Source organism: Mycteria americana, chromosome 7 (genome assembly GCF_035582795.1).
Source record: "Mycteria americana isolate JAX WOST 10 ecotype Jacksonville Zoo and Gardens chromosome 7, USCA_MyAme_1.0, whole genome shotgun sequence".
Classification (NCBI taxonomy): domain Eukaryota; kingdom Metazoa; phylum Chordata; class Aves; order Ciconiiformes; family Ciconiidae; genus Mycteria; species Mycteria americana.
This window is the reverse complement of record NC_134371.1, coordinates 70,570,331-70,590,340: the sequence shown is the minus strand read 5'-3', so window position 1 is coordinate 70,590,340 and position 20,010 is coordinate 70,570,331. Positions and strand designations below refer to the sequence as shown.

Sequence of the window (20,010 nt, the reverse complement as noted above, 5' to 3'; positions counted from 1 at the left end):
CAGATACCCCTAATAGAAAAAAACATTGCAGTGGATTCAGCAACAAAAATGTAACGCTAAAGGCTCAATTTTCAGGATTTACTTTGCTTCTAATTCCTAGGATTTCACAGTTTTCACAGGATGTTAGAACTTTGTCCTGATAGTGTTTTAGAAGAGCAGGAACTCTAGTTTCCAGTTATAATCTACGCAATTATTAATGTTTACCAAATATAAGATATCAGTTTATAGGAATACGTTGGAGATTGAACTAGAGACTAGCTTTTAGGCATTTGGGCCTAATATTAAGCATTTTAAGCTGAGAAAATAGTACCAGAAGTTCCAGTCAGCAAGTTCTTATATACATTATGATTTTATTGCTTACTGTTGTTCTTAAAATGTTAAGGGACATCTGCAGTGCATAAAGCTGAGCCTGGGACTGTAAAATGCTCTTTTCTCTGTGACTTTTTGTAAGGAGGTGAGGCATGTTTCACTTCTGAGGCTGGGAAAGAATTTTCTGATCTTTCAGCAGAGTAAAACAAATCCTTATTTTTATGGCTTCCATCTTCTCTTATGTTTTTGCAGCTCTCTTGAAAAACTTTCTCTGTGTTGCTAAGATTAATATGTATTCTGAGAATTTCCCCAAATCATATTTTACCTCCTGCTTTGGTCTGGTTTTGATTTGTCTTTTGAGATGTTTCTTCTACACAAGTTACTTGTCAGTCTGTTAAATAATATTCATGTGTTAAACATTCATGTTAAATATTCACATCCACAGTGGGCTGTGATTTTCTTTCCCCCCTGCAGGAGCTGGAGTAAAGTGTGAGTAGTAGTCTGAAGTTGCTACAAAGCCTGTAAGAGTACCTCTTCCCTCTTAGATAACAGTGAGGGTCTGAACCAGTATTTACATTTGACAAACTGCCCAGCTTTTGGATCCTGAACGTTCTCTTCTTAAGATGCTATTAAGGGCCATGCTAGCATTCCTGTAATGGAAGCAGACATCGCGCTGGGCTAGCATTGAGGAGCCTTTCTTTTGAACAGCATCTTGTTTAGACTGTAGAAAGCATTGTAGAAATGTTTCTACAGGTTTTATCTTTTGTAATCACCTCTTCACTAATTCTACATACCTTATGGCTGATCCACATCTAATGATTCTTATATATGGGTTTTACTCCTATAATCATTTCAGTCTAGACCGAGCATTCAGGACTGCTGTTCATGCCATTGTCTCCGTGAATTTACATCCAGGATTATATTCTTCAGCTGTTTTGGTTCTAAATTGATATACCAACAGCAATAGAAAACGTGTTCCTATTTGCATCACAAACTGGGAAATCTGCAAACCTGTCATAATAAACTGAGTCTTATACCTTGAGCACATCACATATTTCGCTACTGAAATGGAGGGGGGAATCTGAGCCAGCTCTGTGTGCTTTAGAAAGTAACTTGACCCCTGCTTCTGCAGGAACAGGTTGTTTCATAGAAGGACTTTTCTCATAATGCTCTGTATAGAGGATTGGGGATGCGTGTCTGCAGAATATCATTGCCAGTTAGCCTGTGTACAGGTTAAAGAGTCAGTTTTTTCAGATATCTAGCTAATGTGAAGGTTTTCAGACTTAATCCTCTTACATTCAAAACCATTCAAACAATTTGCAGATCACCATTCAAATAGGTTTTTTTTTTTTAGTGTAGCACCTAATAATTAGATGTATGGAGACATTATTTTCTGCGTCAGTGTAACAATATCTCATTAATTGTGTATGTTGGAAACGCTGACAAGTTCCTTTTAGGAGCGAAAACCTTTGACTAATGTTGGATTACTTAATTATTAACAGTCTTATTACCTAGGAATAGAACCTGGCGCAGTGGATGCAGACCAACTTGGCATAACATGTTGTGCCTTTAGGGGTCTATAGAGACAGAAAACATCAGTAGTCACAGTCCCCTTCTTTTGTCTAAGAACACATTTGGCTTTGTTTAAACTCAAGCTTTTGATTCCAGAGGATTTTTTGTAAAGACAAAATAGAGAATATAGTGGAAGTCTGTTTTTTATTAATAAGCAGAAAAAACTTGGAACAAAGGGTCACTTCGGACCATTTCTAAGTAACTGTAAGGGATTTATTTGCTCAAATAAATTCTTAAATTAAATCTTCCTGTGTTACCGTTTTGTGAATATATTCACTGTTCCAGATACACAGAGCCATTGTTAACACCGGTAAGGCTGCAGAGCACATCCTACAGTAAATGGCAGTAGTCTCAGAAATGAAGGCAAAATAAATGAAAATGTGCCTGCCTATTAAAATACTGGATCTAATTAACATAATCTTACAAACTCCACTTGTAACTGCATATCTAATGGTGCAAAAACAACCATGGAGAGCTGGTGCTTTGTTCATTATACCAGACAGTGTGGTCTACATAGACTGCTTTCAGAAAGGCAGGCATTCATAATAATGCGTCTTTTGTACAGTGTCATATAGACATACATTTTAACCTCTGTTAAAGCAGCAATAGTCATGAGTCACCAGATCTCCGTCTGAATAGTTTTCTTTATATCATTCTTTTTCTTTTTTTTTTTTTTTAAAGAATATCTCTGCAAGGTGTGTGTATCTATACAGAGAATAGCCAGTGAATTAGCAAGTGTCTAATGATAAGGCTTTTTAATCTTATCTGTGAGTCACTCATTTCTGGACAAATCTATTGTTTGCCTAACACTGTAATCAGTCTAAAGCATAACCAATTATTTTTGCATTCAAATAGCATACCAGGTACTAGTAGCCAAGTGCAAAATCTAGTCATGCAATTGGGCAGTTAGACTTTCACACGAAACTGTGTGTGCATAGTTCAAAAAACGCCCTTTGTAAAGGGAAAATAAAACATTTTCTAGCTTTTGGAAATGGTTTAAACTACCAGCATACTTGTGATACGTTAAATTGTCCAGACTAATGTGGTGTAATTTACCAGATATTGCTCTGCATACACGATCTACTGGTATTTCAGCAATGTTTGGGTAAAACAACCCTTCAAATCATTGCTGAGAGTATTCTTTTAAGAGAAAATGTTTTACTAATGTTAAATACGCTTGAATTTCTGATATGTTGTTCTTTGAGCGAGGTTAGTTAGTCATTCTTTATGTAATCATCCTGCTGTCAGGGCAGGGTTTGCCTGGGGGAGCCGGGCAGCCAGCCCCATGGCTCGGCTAGCAGGGCAGGGGCCTGGCGGGCCGCGGCCTGTCCCGGGGCGCCCAGGCAGGGCCGGTCTGGGGACCAGGAGCGAGCCCAGGCCGTCGGCAAGTCTGTGGCGAGGAGGCAGGGCTAGCGTCAGGCCGGTAACAGGGCTCGGCGGGTCGGGGTGGGGGCCAGCTCTGGTAGGGCGAGCAGGGTAAAACAGCTCCGTGACCTCGGGGCAGGCCGGGGTGAGCAGAGAGCGAGGCCAGCCAGGCGCCCGCGCAAGGCTCGCTGGCCGGGCGGCTCACCGCCGGGGCTGGGTGCCCGTGCAGGCGTGGCTGCGGGGCAGCGGGAGCTGGGGCTCGGGCCGGGCTCCCACGGGAAGGGGGATCGGCCTGGCTGAGGCCTCGCTGCAGTGCTGCCCCGGAGCCTCGGTCCAGAGGCGGCGAAGGGAGGGCAGCCCTCGGCCGCGCCATGCTGAGGCCAGGCCGCCAGGCCTGCGGGCGAGGCGGGGAGTGCTTGCCGGGCCGTGGCACTTGCACTGCTCCTAGTCATATGTGGTCCAAAATGCCACGCCTAAAGCATAGACCTGAATGAGGGCAGAAAACGCCTTGCTCTGTTTCCAGTTTTTCAGTCTCTTTTTAAGAAAAAGAATGGTTTTATTTCAGATACAAAATGCGGGGGTGGGGTGGCAGGAACCACAGAAAATGTGTTGCAAAAGTTTACCAAGAAAGGTAATTAATACAATAATGACATCCAAAGACTTGTTAAGGAGACTGAGTAAAATTTTACTAATTGCCCATGCTATGCAGGGAGATTTTCTGGATGTTTTTCTGTTTTCTCATGTAAGCAGCTAATCATAGGTGGGTGCAGTTTCCAGGCCAGATTCTCACCGACTGGAGGGCTGAGGCTGGAGTTTCCAAAAGCCATGCATTAAATTACTAGAGACAATTTTTCCAGAGTCTTTGTGCTACCTTGTAAGAACGTGCTTTATAGATTTGTGTCCCCTTTTCCCCCAGAATAAAGGACTGTGAGAGTGAATATTTGTATATTCTATTGAAAAGCAAAGGTTGAGAGACAGTAGTTTGTTGAGTGAATCAGGATGTCTGGCTTGCAATTTTTAGAAATTATTGTAATTTCTTAATGTTATTCGAAGAAGCGGAACTTCATGTGTATACTTCTGTCAGTAGATTATACCAAGGAGTACCCTCATGTCATTTCTGTGGTTTTGAACTGATGGACACTACAAAGTTCTTATTCAAATAATTCTACTCAAATAGAAGGGAAAACATAATTTGTAATGCTACTTCCAGTACTCCACTGATATCTAAAAGAAATTTTGACTTTGCTAAATAAGTTGTAACTTGAAGGTACTGTACAGACTGTAATAGTTGTTTTCTAGTGGATACTTGTTAGTATAAAAAAAATAGGCAATAAGAGCCAATTTTAAATCACTATTTGATCTTAGTTATTAAAGGAATGCCTGTGAAAATCTAATTCTGTTGAATTGTCTCCATTTTGAAGTAATTAATTGCATAGGACCAAGCTTCCGTCTCACAGAAAATTATAGTAATTATTAAAGGTCAGAGTCCACTAGAGTGCTAAATATTTAGTGGAATAAATTTGTTAGTCCTAAAAATGTATTGTAGAGGAGTATTAATAGTCTAATTTCCCCTTAACAATAAATTACAACTTGTTCTAGAGCTGAAGGTTATCTTGCTTATTTTATGCCTTCCCTTTGATTTCAGTATCAGGCTCATTTAGTTTGTAGTAACAGTGATGGGGTTTTTGTTGTTGGTGTCCAAAAAACCAGAAGATTATTTTAAAATTCCTGTGTTCACCTGCAGGAATACAGTTCCTCCTAAAAGTGGAGTCCTAGTTGTAAAAGTGAACTCACCAGTTGCTGAACGTGCTCAACAGGCACGTTGCCAGAGGGCTGCTGAAACGGAAGAGTAGTACACGTGCATTACACCAGGAACAGGGTAGTACACACCGGGAACGGAGTCTCCAAGACACAAAGAGCCAAAAAAGGGAGATAAAACGGAGGTAACTGTCTACAAAATTTGGATGTCTGAAATGTTTTCAAGACACAAGCTGCATTTTAAAATGTTAAAAAAAAAAGGAAAAAAAAGAAAGGATAGAACCTTATCTTACTGTTTTGCCTTCTGAGAACTGGATAAGTAATCATGACTGAAAAATTAAATATTAGTTACATTTGGAATTATGGAACAACATGAGACACATGATACCTATGTACATTTTATGTTGGACATTTTAACAATGTGTTACATTAGGATTTTTGATGTCTAATTTTCACAGAGAATGTTAGCTCACTAGACAAATTCAGCTAACCAAAACCAGGCAACCATTGGCCATTCTTAGTTTAAATCAGCAGCCACTAGAAAAGGCCTGGTACACAGAGGAGGACAGATCTTCAAAACTATGCATTGCTGTTAAGGCTCTGATTACTGCAGTTTCAAGATGGCTTTTGTGAATTAGACACTGGTTTATTCAGAAGGTTGTGGGTCTGACTGTCCCCTTGCTTGCAAAGTTATTGAATGCATTTATACAAATAAAATAGTGGCAAATAGATGAGGTACACAAAGTCCAGAATAATCCAGCTTTTGTTTCCTCCACCTGACATTTTTGTATATGAAAAATGTGCATAATTGTACTTCCTTTCCCAGAAGAAACAGTGCAATGGTTTAATTTTTAATGGTAAATGCTGATAGATAATACCCTCCTTCTGAGGTTATGAAAGTGTTATTTTAATGATTTCTAGAAAAGGACTCAGATGGTATGGTATCTGCATGCAGCATTTTACAGCATAGATAAACTCAAACAGGTTGCAATGATATGTAATGGTATAAAGCATTTGGGGCTAGAGACTCAGCTAGGAGAAAAAATCATTGGTTAGCATCTGCCATCCTAGATCAACTGGACTAAAGCAGCCTAGAAATGGAAACTTCTGGCATTTTCTGATCCTCGGTAAGAAGCATCTGATTCTTATTTCAAAACATCACTTTTTCCAGTTAAAGCATTATCAAAGACTATATTTTAGATGCTTTTTTTCCTAAAGCATGAGAGTATGTTTCAAGACCAGGCACCCTTCCTAGCTGGATTAATAAGTAAAAATGTTGAGAAAGGCAGATATTTAACAAAACAGTTACATCAAACATAACTGTATGGTAACAGCTTGCTTTTCTCTAGAGTTCACCCAGTCTTCTGGGCCCAATCTCACTTGGACAAAATGTCTCATAGCATCGCAGAATAGTGGAGGTTGCAGAGAAGTACTCTTCCCACACACTTTGCTCCATTTCGGAAGCATTTTGGTAGCTGTGTCTTTGCTTGGAACTTCCACGGAACTTGTGGCTGCAGTAGTCCCAGACCAAGAATAAGAAATGGAAGCTGGGAGACAAAAGAACAGACATTATTTCATCTCTAAAGAAGAATTTGGGGGAACAGCTAATAAGCACATTGAAATGAAAGCCTTAATGAAGCTGTGTAGGTGATCCAAACTGCTGGCAAACTTACTGTTTGATGTTTAGAGAAATGTAAAACCTCCATTAGCTATAAGTATTCTTGATCACATGGCAGAATTGCAGTTTAGTGATCAATTAAGTTGTAGTATATTAACTATATATTTTCAATCCCCTTTCTGTGGGTAGTTGTTTGACAATGGTATGTTTCAAAATCTGCCTAATAGCCTCTGTTATCACTAGTGTCAGAAGAATGTTAGGTGTTGACCTTTGAAATTTGATCATATCATGCTGGTCAAACAGATTTTGATGTTTTGTCTGATCTTAAGTGAGCATGGACAACATGTTCAGGCACCACCTCAGGAAAAAACATTGCACAATCCTTGGACAAACTGATAGTCAGCTGGGTGTATGATGTGTTGTCATTCACTTTGTCTCGTGGCTATGACATGGAGAACATCATGCTTCTTCAGATACATGACTAATTAGGACAATGCAATAACATTAATTTTAAAGTTTTGGATTCTTAGAACCTAATTTAGTGCTTCATTTTCTTACTGTGGTGGAAAAAATGGTCAGCCTTCTCCATTGGACTGTCACTGACCTCAGGATTCCCAGGCAATTCTCTTTATGGTATGTACATATGTAGTGCTTATGGCCTGGACTGCTTGGGACGCAAAGGAGTCTGTGTGATGGGTAAAAATGGCGCAGAAGTACGTAGTACTTTGGTCTTCTTGAAACCTCCTTAAACCCTTGTCTTTCACTGTGTTGTGTTTTTTTCCCCTCTTCTTTTATCATGTCCTTCAGTAAGACTTGTGGAGGTGATACTTGGTTTGTGAGCAGTGCTGAATGCACTGTAGCACTGTAGTCAATGGCAGTCATTTTTGAAACTCAGACTGAATGTGGATGGAAGACTGTGACTTGCATGTGAAGATTTGTGTCCCTGCAACTGTGTAAAGAAAAGGACACTTAGGTGATGAGATGACCTGTTTGTCTCATCTGCCACCTCCTCTTCCCTCTTCACCCCTCGAGTTTTTGCAAGTCATGAGCCAGTATCAGTGGTGTAAAGGCAGTACTGGATTCAAAAATCATTTGGGTTTCAACACTTTGCCTAGTTCATGAGTGTGCCCTGCATGACCATTGCCTCCCTAGTTAGCCCCTTGAACATTCTGAGTGGTGGCTGGCCACGGACAAATAACCTGAGCATAGTGCTCAGCCAGTGTTCACAATGTCATTCCAAAACACCCACTGCATATGCTTTTGCCTTTCCAGAAAAACAGGGAATGTAGTGGAAAGCTGATGGAGAACTACAGGAGGAAAGGAATGTGTGGATGTGGAAATGAATTCGAAGAATTGTGTGGGAGTGGTTAGAGAATGTAGAAGAGCATTTCAGTTAGTGTCATTTGTTCTGCTGTTGAACCACAACGTTTTTTCCCATGTGTTAATCTTTCTGAAAATTTCAGAGAGGGAATGAATTCACACTAGTGTAATGCAGTAGCAAGTATATAGCACCATGAAGAATTGTTCTCTTGCGTGTGTAGCTTATTGGAGAATTTATTGCACTGTACGTTAATAAAAATTTGCCTGTTCTGGTTGCTATTTGTTACTGCAGTTCCTGTTTTGTGAGTTGATCAAAAACCTGTTGCAAAATGTTTTGCTTCGAAATCTGGATGATTGTCATATGATAGAGCAAATGATTTTTCATTACTGTTGATAACTTTCCTCTTGTATTACTATTACCAATGCAATCCAAGCCACCAGTTAGATCTTTTTGAAGCTTTGCATTCTGGGAATTTCTAATCAGATGACTTTTGTACTGAGTACTTTTGGCATCTGGCAGAAAAAGGCTAACTTCTGTGTAGTAGCATAATAAGAAATTTTTGGTTAAAACATTTAAAGGAAAGAGAAATTATCTTTTCATATTGGAAAGAAAAAACTTACTGGTCTGGCTGTATGTTACATATTAACTATTGGAGCAGGGACAGGATTCTTGGTTGATCCACTGTGAGCTACCCGAACGTATACATAATTGTGTTCTTTCTGACAGTAACTCTTACAGCTGCATGCAGTACCTTTCTGTTCACGCCTAAGGGAATGTCTTTCAGCCTACTGTTCTGCAGTGTGGGTCTGAATTTAGATCTCTTGCATCTTGGGTTGGAGCAGTCTATTTGTTTAGTGGGAGACAGGCACCATCATCTCTTCTGGCATCTGTGTTTTTAAGGAAAGAATGCCTTGTTTGGATTTTTGATAGAAACTCCAGGGAAGGATGCTGGACTGTGAATTTGGCCCGGAATTACATACCCAAGTACCTGTAGAGAACTGAGCTGAAGATGCACTTATTTATTCAGTGGTTTTCTGCTGGCAAGTTAATCATCCCTGCCTCAGCATGCTGAGGATGCTACTGTCTTGTTTTGATAACTTCTATTTTGCTGTTGTTAGATGGCCTAAGAGACATAAAGCTGTGGATTCCACTGTAAGAACCCAGAGTCCCTCTTTAGCCCTGACTTTAATCACCTAATGTTGCCATTTCTTAAGTTATTTTATTGTCCCCAATAGCTTCTACTTGTACCATTTTGTTCAATCTAAATTAATGTTTCAAATGCAAAGGCAAATATTTTACTTTTGGTTTTAACAAAATTTACTTTATTAATTTGTAATGCTGAAGGTACCAGAGCTCATATGCATGTGTGGGCACATGAAGAAACAACCGAGGGGATCTCTCCTGCCATGCTAGGTTTCCAACAAACGTGGCATACATAATCTAGCCCCTGTGATTTAATACAGGATCAAGACATTAAAACTCTAGTACAATTATTTAATGCAGTGGTATCGCTAACTAAATTTCAATGTGTGGCATCCATTCACTGAGACTTTTATGCTGAATTCTCAGCTTTTAAAAGACGAACATATAATTGTTCTTCTGGAAAAAAACATCTGTCTGCATGAAGGGCTAATAGGAAATAAAAAAAAATTCCCACAGCCCAAAGTCAGAAAAGTTTTCATCTTTGGGATTTAAAAATGGAATTCGGGGTGAGTTGTATTCATACCCTAATTAGCTTTTCTGGCTGAAGGAGCAACAAACAGAAAGACTCATACTGTCACGATAAAAGATATTTCAAAGGTGGCTACCATTTAGTATGATTTATTACACAAGAGAGGAATCATGTGTGCTTTTATTATAATTGAAATTTATGTGTGTACCAGTGTATGATCTCATAACAAACAAGTTATACCTGAATCTTTCAAAGTGGAAAAAAAACCCTGTATGCCTTAAACCAGCTACAAGACTTATTGGAAGACCTGTTTTTATACTAATGTCAACCTTTTGACTTAATAGTCTGCTTTTACACATTTGTGTCCTACAGTAATAATGTAGTATTTTATATTACTAGGATCATTAGGCTGTTTCTGCATAAGGAACATTACATGTGGCTTACAACGTAGCTTAAGATTGCCTAAAAAAAAATCTTTAAGTAAAATTAAATTGACTGCTACTAAACAGTAGTACGTCTCAAACATTTATTTGGATTCTTTGCAGAATTAGACTGTAAACTTTGCAAAGATCAGGCTTTCATATATGTTCAAGAAGTTTCTGCTTCTGAAAGGGATAGACTAATTTTGCAAGAACTTGTGTTACTTAGTTTTTTCCTACTCCTACCCAGAATAGAAGGGCAGAAGCATCAAAATCTTTATATGGTTTTTTAGAGAAACATCAACTGGGATGAATCTCATTCAGTCCTAATACATCCCGAGCATTTATTAGCAGCCTCATTTGTTGGCTTGTGGACTTCTATCTTTGAGCATTGAATTAGCAGATTGCGTACACTTGCCCTAAAGGAGGCATTACTGCTGCAGAGGCCTATTATAGGAATACTTTTAATTACTTGAACATACCTATTTACGCCAGTAGAGGGAAGCAGCACATACACGTACTGCTCCAATGCCTTTCTAATAAAAATATTATTCTCTTAAAAAGCCACACCTATTCTAGCCACAGGCACATGTAATTGTTGACCAAACACCAAGGAAGAAACCTGAAGAAACCAATAGTTATTAAAGTAGAAATAGCATTTTATTAGAGTTGGGTAATATAGTGCTGGCCAAATGCCATGTTAGTTAGTGTACATCTGTGTTCAGCACTGTGTTCAGGACCTTCTGCTACTGTACTGTAATGAGATTTATTGAAGGTGCAAACTTGACAAAGGTGCAAACTCGAGTAGGAGCACAGTAGAACCATAGTCACCTGCTTTGCTTTTTTTTGGTATTTGTCTAAGGATAGCAGGAAGTCTTGGGAGGTAGTTAAGTATGAGTGTTCAGTCAATGGTTAATATTTGACAAAAGATCAACCTACATCCTCATCATATTATTTTTACCTTTGTTTACTGATACTGGTTATAGTAAATATCTCACTCAGTAAACATTAGAACATTGCTGTTAAGTTCTGTAATAACAAAATGGGCTGTGACTTCGTATCACAGGCATCATTTGTGAACTATAATATGAGATCATTCTGCTTTGTTGTTGTGTACTACACAGTGACAGGATTGGCTTAAAAACATTATTTTTGTTGTTCCTGCATGTAGTTCAGTCCTGTCTGTAAAATTATTGTAGGAAAGCATATACAAGTGTATGTGTTTCTCGTTACAGAATTCTACAATTGGTGTTTTAGTCGTATTGCACAGAGAATGGAAATTTCATACTGGTCAGGATCACCACACAGGGATTCTGTTCCTTTGTGGCTAAAAGGAGAGGTTGCTAGCTTTTTTTTTTTTTTTTTTTTTTAAATGGCTTCAGTCTTTCAGATTCACACACTAAATACAATGCCTTGTACTTCCTTTCGCTATATAGGCATTCCAGTATCAAACTAACAATGCTAAGACTTTCTAGTGCTAACTCTTCTGTTCTGCACTTTTGTGCTATGCAGAAATACAAAATGACATTTTATTAAGAAAATAATGTAGTAAATTATGACTACTGCTACAGATAAATGTTCCACTTGACAAGAATGAAAATTTGATACACAGCAGACAGTTTACATTTTAGACTTGAATGTGTCAGAGTAAATCTTGTTTTTCCTACTTGCATGACTTGTACTTTGGGGGAGCTAGTCACATGTATAAAGGAAGAAAGATTGGCCAGCTGTGACATGTAAAGACTATTTTCTCTCACAGTAGCACAAAAAGGCTACAAAAGCACAATAATTACTGACAGTGTGATACCTTATCCTCAGTTAGCAAATAATCAGTAATTTTTTTGGTTGGACTCACTTCCATAAGATTATTTTATAAATGGTGTTCAGGTGCAGACATTTCCCTTTCTGCTTACACATTGTAGGTTAATACAAGCTGATAAGAGTCATTCCTCTTCATTCATACTATCAGACTGGCTTGGGGTAGGTGGGCAAGGCACTGAGTGATATCTTTCTATTCACAGAAAGGCCTGCCTACTTTGTGAGTTTCCATTCTGATTGGAGAAGTCCGTGACACTCAGCTTTATTTTAAAATCAATTTAAATGGTATTTTTGTGTATCTGTGCTTGCTGGGGAAAGTGTGCTAGCAACACAGGAGTCCACAGTTAATGTCTCACACAGCTTGCTGAAGTGATCCAGGTACAGTAACATGGATAGAGATGACGAAAACTACTATGGAAAACACGGTAATTTACCTGCTTTCTTATGGCAATTCATCAACACCTGATCTAAATCTCATTTATTTCAACTGGGTTATTTCAATTGACTTTTACAGGCTTGGATCCAGCCCCAAATGGTTTTCCGTAACTTCCTAGATTATTAGCAATATCCTAATTTTTTTCCAGCATGACATTTGCAAGTTTATTTAAATTGCAGATCAAAGGTAAACTTTATATATATATTGTCAATTTTTATTTTAGATAAGTAATTTAGATTTGTTCTTTTTAAATTATTGCAGTAATAAAGTGCAACAATTAAATTCATATGCTGTTTGGAGTCAGAATTGATAAATGAAATATCTTGTGAAATATTTCTTGTAACGATATTGTAATTCAACGTACAAAAGTTTCCTATTATAAAGCAGCCTGTGAAATAGATCTGTTTCACCTGCAAAGCGTGAATATCATCTCAGTTTTTAATACTAGCAAAAAAATGACAGTCGTTATCCCACACCACTGCTTTTTTCCTTATGCCTACCAAACTCCTAAAGCTTGGAATTTGCTTTCTAAATATGTTTGGGCTTTTATAGCTAAGGAATTAGTTTGCTTTTACCAGGAGCTATGTAAATACTAATAACATAAATAATTCCCACCTCACCCCCAAAGAGTCTTCTCAATTTTTGAAGAAAAGTAGTAATGAAGTAGGGCATTTGATATGTAATTTGGAAAAATGAGAAAGAAACAAACAGCATTTTTCTTTTTTCTGTTGTTCCATGAAACTATGATCACAGTTGCTGCGTCATATGTTTTGGTAAGGAATATTCCAGTGATGCTGCAGACTACTTCTGTCAGTGCATTTTAGTGTATTTTTAACTTAGAATATAGTTGCCTTTTCTTATGTAAACTGCCATATTCTGTAATGGATTTATATCAAGAGCTAAGTGACAGAGGAAGACAGTTTGAGCAGTGTTGCCCTGCACCGTGCCATGATAAGCATACTGACTGCTGGCAGTGAGGAACAGTTCTTGGAAGAAGTTTGCAGTACTGCAGTGATTTTACTGCTGTTAATGACTGTTACTGTCTCACAGCATCCTGCTTGCCTGTTGCAGATGAAAGTCTCCATTTGAATCAGAGCTCGTTTTCTGGAGTGCTTTGTGTGTTTTTATTTTCTTGCCTGTTAATTAGCGGATATTAGTTTTCATTGTAGCAGTATTGTGGAGTTCACCTACTACACTTGAATATGCTCCATAAATACATGTGTCTTTTGATACGCATTTTGTTTGTTCCATTTCAGAAGCACACAGGTATGACATAAATAACAAAACTTGAGCTATTTACAATGATGGACACTGTTAATAACGATCTTATTATGGAAAGGAGGACACTTGCGGAAACACATTACATCTTCCCCAACTGGTTACATTCTAAAACCATTCTGCTTAATGGAGACATTCTGGAAGCTCAGGAGATTGCCCCTCTCAACAAGCTTTCTCAGTACAACACAGATTGACTGGAGAAACATCTATGAGCAAAATATAAGTGTGTAGCTGCCCTGCTGGAAGTCTATTGTGTTTTTGAAAGTCTAGCTTGTTGCCATACCAAGGAGATCAGAAATCAGTCCTTTCTATCTGGAAAGCAAACAATGCATAACGTGTGAGAAAAAAATGAACAAGCGCGTTAAAATACATTTAGGGCATGGTAGGTCTTAGCTGGCTGTAACCAGACAATTACAGCAATGTGGGGCTAGATGGACGTCAGGAGATCCATTTGGCTGTCTCTGTGCTGAGACATGGTACATTTTCCTATTCTCTTCCCAACAGGTATTTGTCTAATCTATTCTTAAAAGCTTAGGGTGAGGGAAATTCAGAAGTATCCAGTGTATAACTGCCCATGTGTTCTGAAAGGTTTCCTAATACCTAATCTAAACCATCTTTGCTGTAAATGAAGTTAGCTTCTCTCTGATAGAGGAAGCTGAGAACAACTTATCACTGTCATTTTTATATGGTATTCGAAGACTGTTGTTTTGTGCTCCTTCCCTTAATCACAGTCATTGAAGTTTGCATTCATCTACTGCTTTTTGTAGACCTCTTAGTGTCTTCTTTTTAATCAGTCCTTCTACTCTCTCCAGTTTGTCTGTATCTTCTGAAATTCTAGTGCCATGATCTAGAAATAGTTTTTCAGCTGAGGCCTCCCAAGCACAAGGAACAGTGACTTCACCAGTCATGCTCACACTTCTTGAATAAGTTGTGCCTTTTTTTTGCAAAGACACCGCTTTACTGACTCATTCTCTGTTTGTAGTCTGCTGTAATCCTTTAGGGTTCTTCTTGTCAGTGTTGTTGAAAGCAATTATTCTGTATGGATTTGTGAATAAAGTTTGTCTTTGTAACTTTCGTCAGTTTACGAAAATCACTTTGAATTGTTAAATTGTTTATCAAAATCCCTTTGATTCTGTCTCCAGAAGTATTTTAACACTTGCCACCTGCACAGTTTCAAAGTGTTCATTCTACTTCATTGTTCAAATTGTTAAGGAAAATATTGAATAGCTTTGGAGAATAGTTGCCTCCAGCAGTGGGACAGAGCTAACTACTGATATTCAAGAGTGAGAACTTGGGGTCTTAATGGATGATTCAGTGAAAGTGTTTGCCCCCAAAAGCAAGTAGACTGTAAGAAAGAATTATTAGGAATGGACTGAGATGAAATAGAAAAAGTCATTATATGATTGTATAAATCACAGCCGATATTTGTGGTGAATATCCTGTGCAGTTCTGGCCCTTGCTTTTCCAGAGATATATAGTAGCACTGAAAAAGGTACAGAAAAGGAATATAAGCGTGACCAGAAGTATGGAATGCCTTATGTACGAGAAACAATTGAACAGACTAGGACTCTTGAAGATAGACAAGTAAAGAGGAATATAATAACCTGTAAAGTTATTAGTAGCATGCCACGCTGCCACACAGGTATGAGCTGACTGATGGCAAGCTTAAAACAGACAAAAGGAGGTAGTACTTGAATGTTTCATTAACCTGTAGTACTCCGTGATGTAGGGCATTGCAGATTGTTAAAATGTATGCAAGTTAAATAGAGGTTTATGAAATGAATGAGAAGGAAATTCACCCACAACTATTAAATATAAAGTCACTACCTTTGGTTCAGAAAAGTGCAGTTGCAAATCTCTGTAATCTCAATTTTAGGGAAATACCACTATGTTTGCCTTGATTTTGCATTTCTCTCCAGGTATTCACTATGGCCCCTTGTTAGGTCTTTCTTGTGATCTGGTGTGGCTGTTCTTACATGCTAAACTTGGGTCCTGTATGAGCAATGTACAAAGGCTCACTTCGGTATGCCTTATGGCCAGAACTTGTCAATGGGGAGTAATATTACAGATTCTGAATTGTTCTGGAGATAAATTATTTTGTAGAAATACTCATTGTCTAGAAATTGCTGTACAAAAAGGTTCTTAAAAATACAGGTTTTGGCCCAGCATTAGGTATCGTGTATGGTACACTTGCTTTCTGGACCATGGTGGGTTCCCGTAGTACCTGTGTAACAGCATAACTTACATCATCTGCTCCCCAGCATTGCTGTCACATATCACTCCTCCAAAGTTTTAGCTTTCCTAGTCTCTTATGTGTTAAAATATATGTGTTTTAGGAGCTTGGTAAGGTGGACCTGAACGCCTCAGGTGAAGGACAAATAGGATTTTATTATCTGCTGTGTTTATTGTACTGATCTGTGTGTATTTTGATAAGGTTTTTCTGATATAAACCAAGAACAAAGCCTGGCATTTAGTTAATAAGTAAATTCTGCTTTTGAGAAGTTGCTGATTTCTTCTCTGATTGAAGAAAATAAGTATTTTTTCTGTGGCAAGGAAAGCTTAGGCTGGTAACACTCTAATACCAGGTATATTCAGAAGAGGAGATCCTTAAGGCAGTGAGAAAGCACTCTGAAACAGTAATTTGTATTGTAGCATTGACATTTGAATGAAGAAGTAATTTTTCATTGCACAAAGTTTGGTTTAGTAAATCTCCATAATTACTGAACTTAAAAAAAATCACATAAAGCTGAATAGCTAGCTTCAAAAGGAAAAATCCAAATCCTGGTCTGTTGAATGAAGGACTGCTTCTTTCTCTTCATACAGTAGCTTGAAACTTGAAAATTTAAATTCTGCCATAAATTTTTGTTACTCTTTCCCAAGTGAAATGCTACTGCAATTCATCTTCCTCAAGTCCACATTTGAAGCACAGATTGGTGGGTTAGTATTTGGCAGTTTCTTAATACAGTTTGCTTATGTGTAGAGTGAATCAATTGGAACTATGCTAACCAGGGTAGCCACGTGCAAAAAATGTATCACGTTTGACTCCTTCCATCTATAAACTCTGGCCAGATATTATTGTCTGTTTCTAGGAGGGACCTGACTTGACCTTCTAGTCGTTCTGAGATTCACGTAAAACAACAACAATGTTCAGGGATGTATGCGTAACCAACTTTAACTTTCAAACCTGCTCTGCTTCCTTCACTGGGGTACGTGGTGGGTGCATCCACTTGAGAGTTAGAGAAGATACTTGAAACACGTGCTCTTCTGCCTGCTTTGCAGTGCTGTTCCTCATCTCTGACTTTCTAGTGCAGTTACACTGTCTGTGCAGGGTAGTGGAGAGCAAGGTCAGCACGGAATTTCTGCAGTCTCCAGCCATGCTTTGTCATCTGATAAGCCCAATGCAAAAAGGGCAAACCTGTAACTCTATGTCTATAAAGTCCTGTAACCAAAGCAGTGGGAAGTAAGAATAACTCTGCAAGACCATAAGTATAACATTAAGTACAGACATGACTCCAAACCGTTCTTTTAGAGAAAAATTGGAAGGGCTTAGCCTGTAGCTGCAGAGAGGTAGGTTCACTCACTTGCTGTGAAACACACTTAGCATGTGACTGTGAGACGTAATCCTTGGCTCTCAAATATTGGCAACTTCCTACTGTGAACGCTGTACATAGGTGTGGTGATAGGATGTACATTAAAGGTAATTTATCGTGTGGTAAATGTGAGGCCCTCAAAGTTTTTAAGCTAGAATAAAAAAGCTTTGATCTCATCTACAAAAACTAGGTAATTGTATTGGTGAATTACTGATATTGCCTGCATGAAATGATTTTAACAGAACTGATTAAATAGTAATATATGGAAGATGTTCTTCAAAGACTGCTGTTAACACCCCCCTCTCTATAGATTTTATTTTAAATAAGGACATATTTTTATACTGTTTCATTTTAAATGCAGGTGAACCAAGGAAATTTGACCCAAAGTTCAGAGGACCTATTCATAACAGGTAAATATCTTAACTCATTCTATTTAATTCTTTTGGTTTTGCCATGAACAGGGGATAACAAAACTTGTGAATTTGATTCTGCAATTCTTTTAAATTCAGAAGACAATCCTTACCACCCTTGAGAATGTATGGTTACTGGGGAACATTTAACTGTGTGCTCTTAAATTCTTTCAATTTGAATGCCAATTCTGTATGCCTCAAATTGTCTGGTACCTGCTGTCCTACCTTGTGCTGATATAAGTAGGACCTTTCCAGGTGGTGTTAAGTTCGGGGGTGCCACGGCCATGTGATGCAGTCTGTCTTGTTTCCATACAGCACAGGACTGGAACCCTGGCACATGCTATTCTTCAGTTTGCAGCTGGTTTTCCTGCTCCCATAGTCACCTCATCAAGGAATTTATTTAGTTCTCTCCAGAGTGTGGCCAGGGTGTACACCATTACATTTGTACTGTGGCTGGCCAGCAGGGTAAATCCCTGGCAGAAAATAGGCAGTGCTTGAACAGTGACAGCAGTAAAGTCCCGTCAGTGATGTGGCTGGCTGCTGAGTGACTCAGCCCCGAAACCCTTACTTGAGTGAACAGCTTTTACACACGTGAAGGGTGTCTCTGACGTGAGTGAGACTACTTATGGCGCTGTGGACTGCAGAGTTGGATCCCCAAATATTGCAATTTAATGGTATTTTTGAGCAGTCCATTACTGTTGCTTTTCCCTCATGTGCATGAGGAGTGGTGAAACTCTGGTGATGGTATGCCAGGAGGACTTCTCTTGTTTTTACTGTTACTGCGTGGTACAGTTAGTAAAAACTGTTTTTGCACTGTGGCTTGCCATTACATCTGTGTAGTTGCTGTGACAGCTTCTGCAATTCCAGGTATATATATGTGCTATTCTAATTGTACATTCCACAGCAGCTTCTTAAAAACACAACCAGATGAATACAATGCAACACTACTACACCACATATGTTCAGTGCATTTTATAATGCTTGGTCAGATCGTACTGTTGGAAACAATATAAAAAAGATCAGTTCTCTAAACATTAAGGGTATGGCTTCATTGTGTGGTAGACCGTAAGGCAGTGATAGCTGCAGTGATGCTTATTGAGCATACTTTGCAGTGAGGTGCACTTGGATTTAGATTCAACCTACCGTTTCTGCAAGATACCCAAATGACTTGCCTGACCTTTTGGGGTCATCAGTGCAGCACTCTGCAGTACTCTATAGACATGCCCTTGAAACAGTTTATTATTAAATTCTTTTAAAGACAATGAAGAACTGGGTTTTTAAAATTCATTTTTCCAATTACTAAGATTAAATTATTAAGAAACCACAGTCTTTCAAGCAAATAAAGACTATCTAGTTCCTATGAACAGAATGCCTTCTCAGAAGGTGTTCCAAAGAGTTCAACAGGAGGAAAATGGGCATCTTCCCTGAATTTGTTTCTGACTTTGGGGCTTCCCACTTTTCTGTAGGAGAAGAGATGCTAGGAAGCTGAAAGCATACATTTTATCCAGACAAATGAGTGCTAGTAATGAATATGTGGGTGGGGACAGAGCTCTTTGTACGCCTTGCCATAACTGGCATAACTCTGTGCACAGTGTGGGTGGGGAAACACCTATCTTTGCTTTCTGCTGATAAAATAATTTGTCCTGCTTTTGATTTCATTGTCAGTTTTCATTGGTCAGGGAAGAAGTTTGTCTCCATTTTTGAAAAATGGAGAGGATGGGTTTCTAGGGAGATAGGCTGCAAATTGTACATGTCTGCATTGAAAGGTGCAGAGACAGCTGGAAAAGGTCACTTCCCATCATCGTGACTGCTGAAGCTTATGCATTTTTGGAGGTGCTGTAGAATAGAAATGATGTTTTGAAGTTGTTGAGAACTAAGCTATCCCCCAAACCACTAAAAGCCTGAAAAACTGAGAAGCAGAAAGCCAAGTCTTAATAAGTTGAACAATGGTGGGTAAAGGGAGTGTTCAACAAGGCAGTGTGTATAGTGGTACTTTGCTAGTACCATCATTCTCAAGGGGGCTGTGTGTGGAGTTTGGTGTATTTCATGCAAACATCTCTTTATTAAAAAGGATTAAAATGCAATGGCTGTGTTGATTGACTCTGAGCCAACCAACTCATGAAAATCCAAAATGATGTTATCAAGATGATGTCTTTCATTGGTATGACTACATACTGCAGTCCTTTCAGTTTTTTCCATTCTTATTCTGCGCCGTTCAAGACTGTCTGCCTCTGTTCTCCATAGAAGTGGTAGTGTACAGTGGAAATACGCATTTGAAAATGCGTATTTGAAAATCCACTTGAAAAAGTGGATTGTATCTAACCTAAAAGTAGTTCTGAAACATACTTCTTTGTTATAAAGCCTCCTGCCAGAACAATCTGGTTTGACTTCACTTCACTTACTAGTCAGTGCTGCAGGTGAAAGCATGACTGTTACCTCTTAGA

At 38.6% G+C, this 20,010-nt stretch overlaps 2 protein-coding genes across 5 annotated transcripts in view; one reads left to right on the top strand and one right to left on the bottom strand.

The window, feature by feature from the left end:
• Positions 1 to 20,010, bottom strand: part of ACADM (acyl-CoA dehydrogenase medium chain) — a 769,283-nt gene that overhangs the window by 65,543 nt on the left and 683,730 nt on the right. The gene's annotated exons all lie outside the window — the stretch shown is intronic.
• SLC44A5 (solute carrier family 44 member 5) overlaps positions 1 to 20,010 on the top strand; it is a 103,099-nt gene that overhangs the window by 36,415 nt on the left and 46,674 nt on the right. For both annotated transcript variants that reach the window (XM_075509000.1, XM_075508999.1), the window contains exon 2: positions 17,518 to 17,566. In XM_075509000.1, coding sequence (XP_075365115.1) covers positions 17,518 to 17,566 — 49 coding nt within the window. The remainder of the gene's footprint in view (positions 1 to 17,517; positions 17,567 to 20,010) is intronic.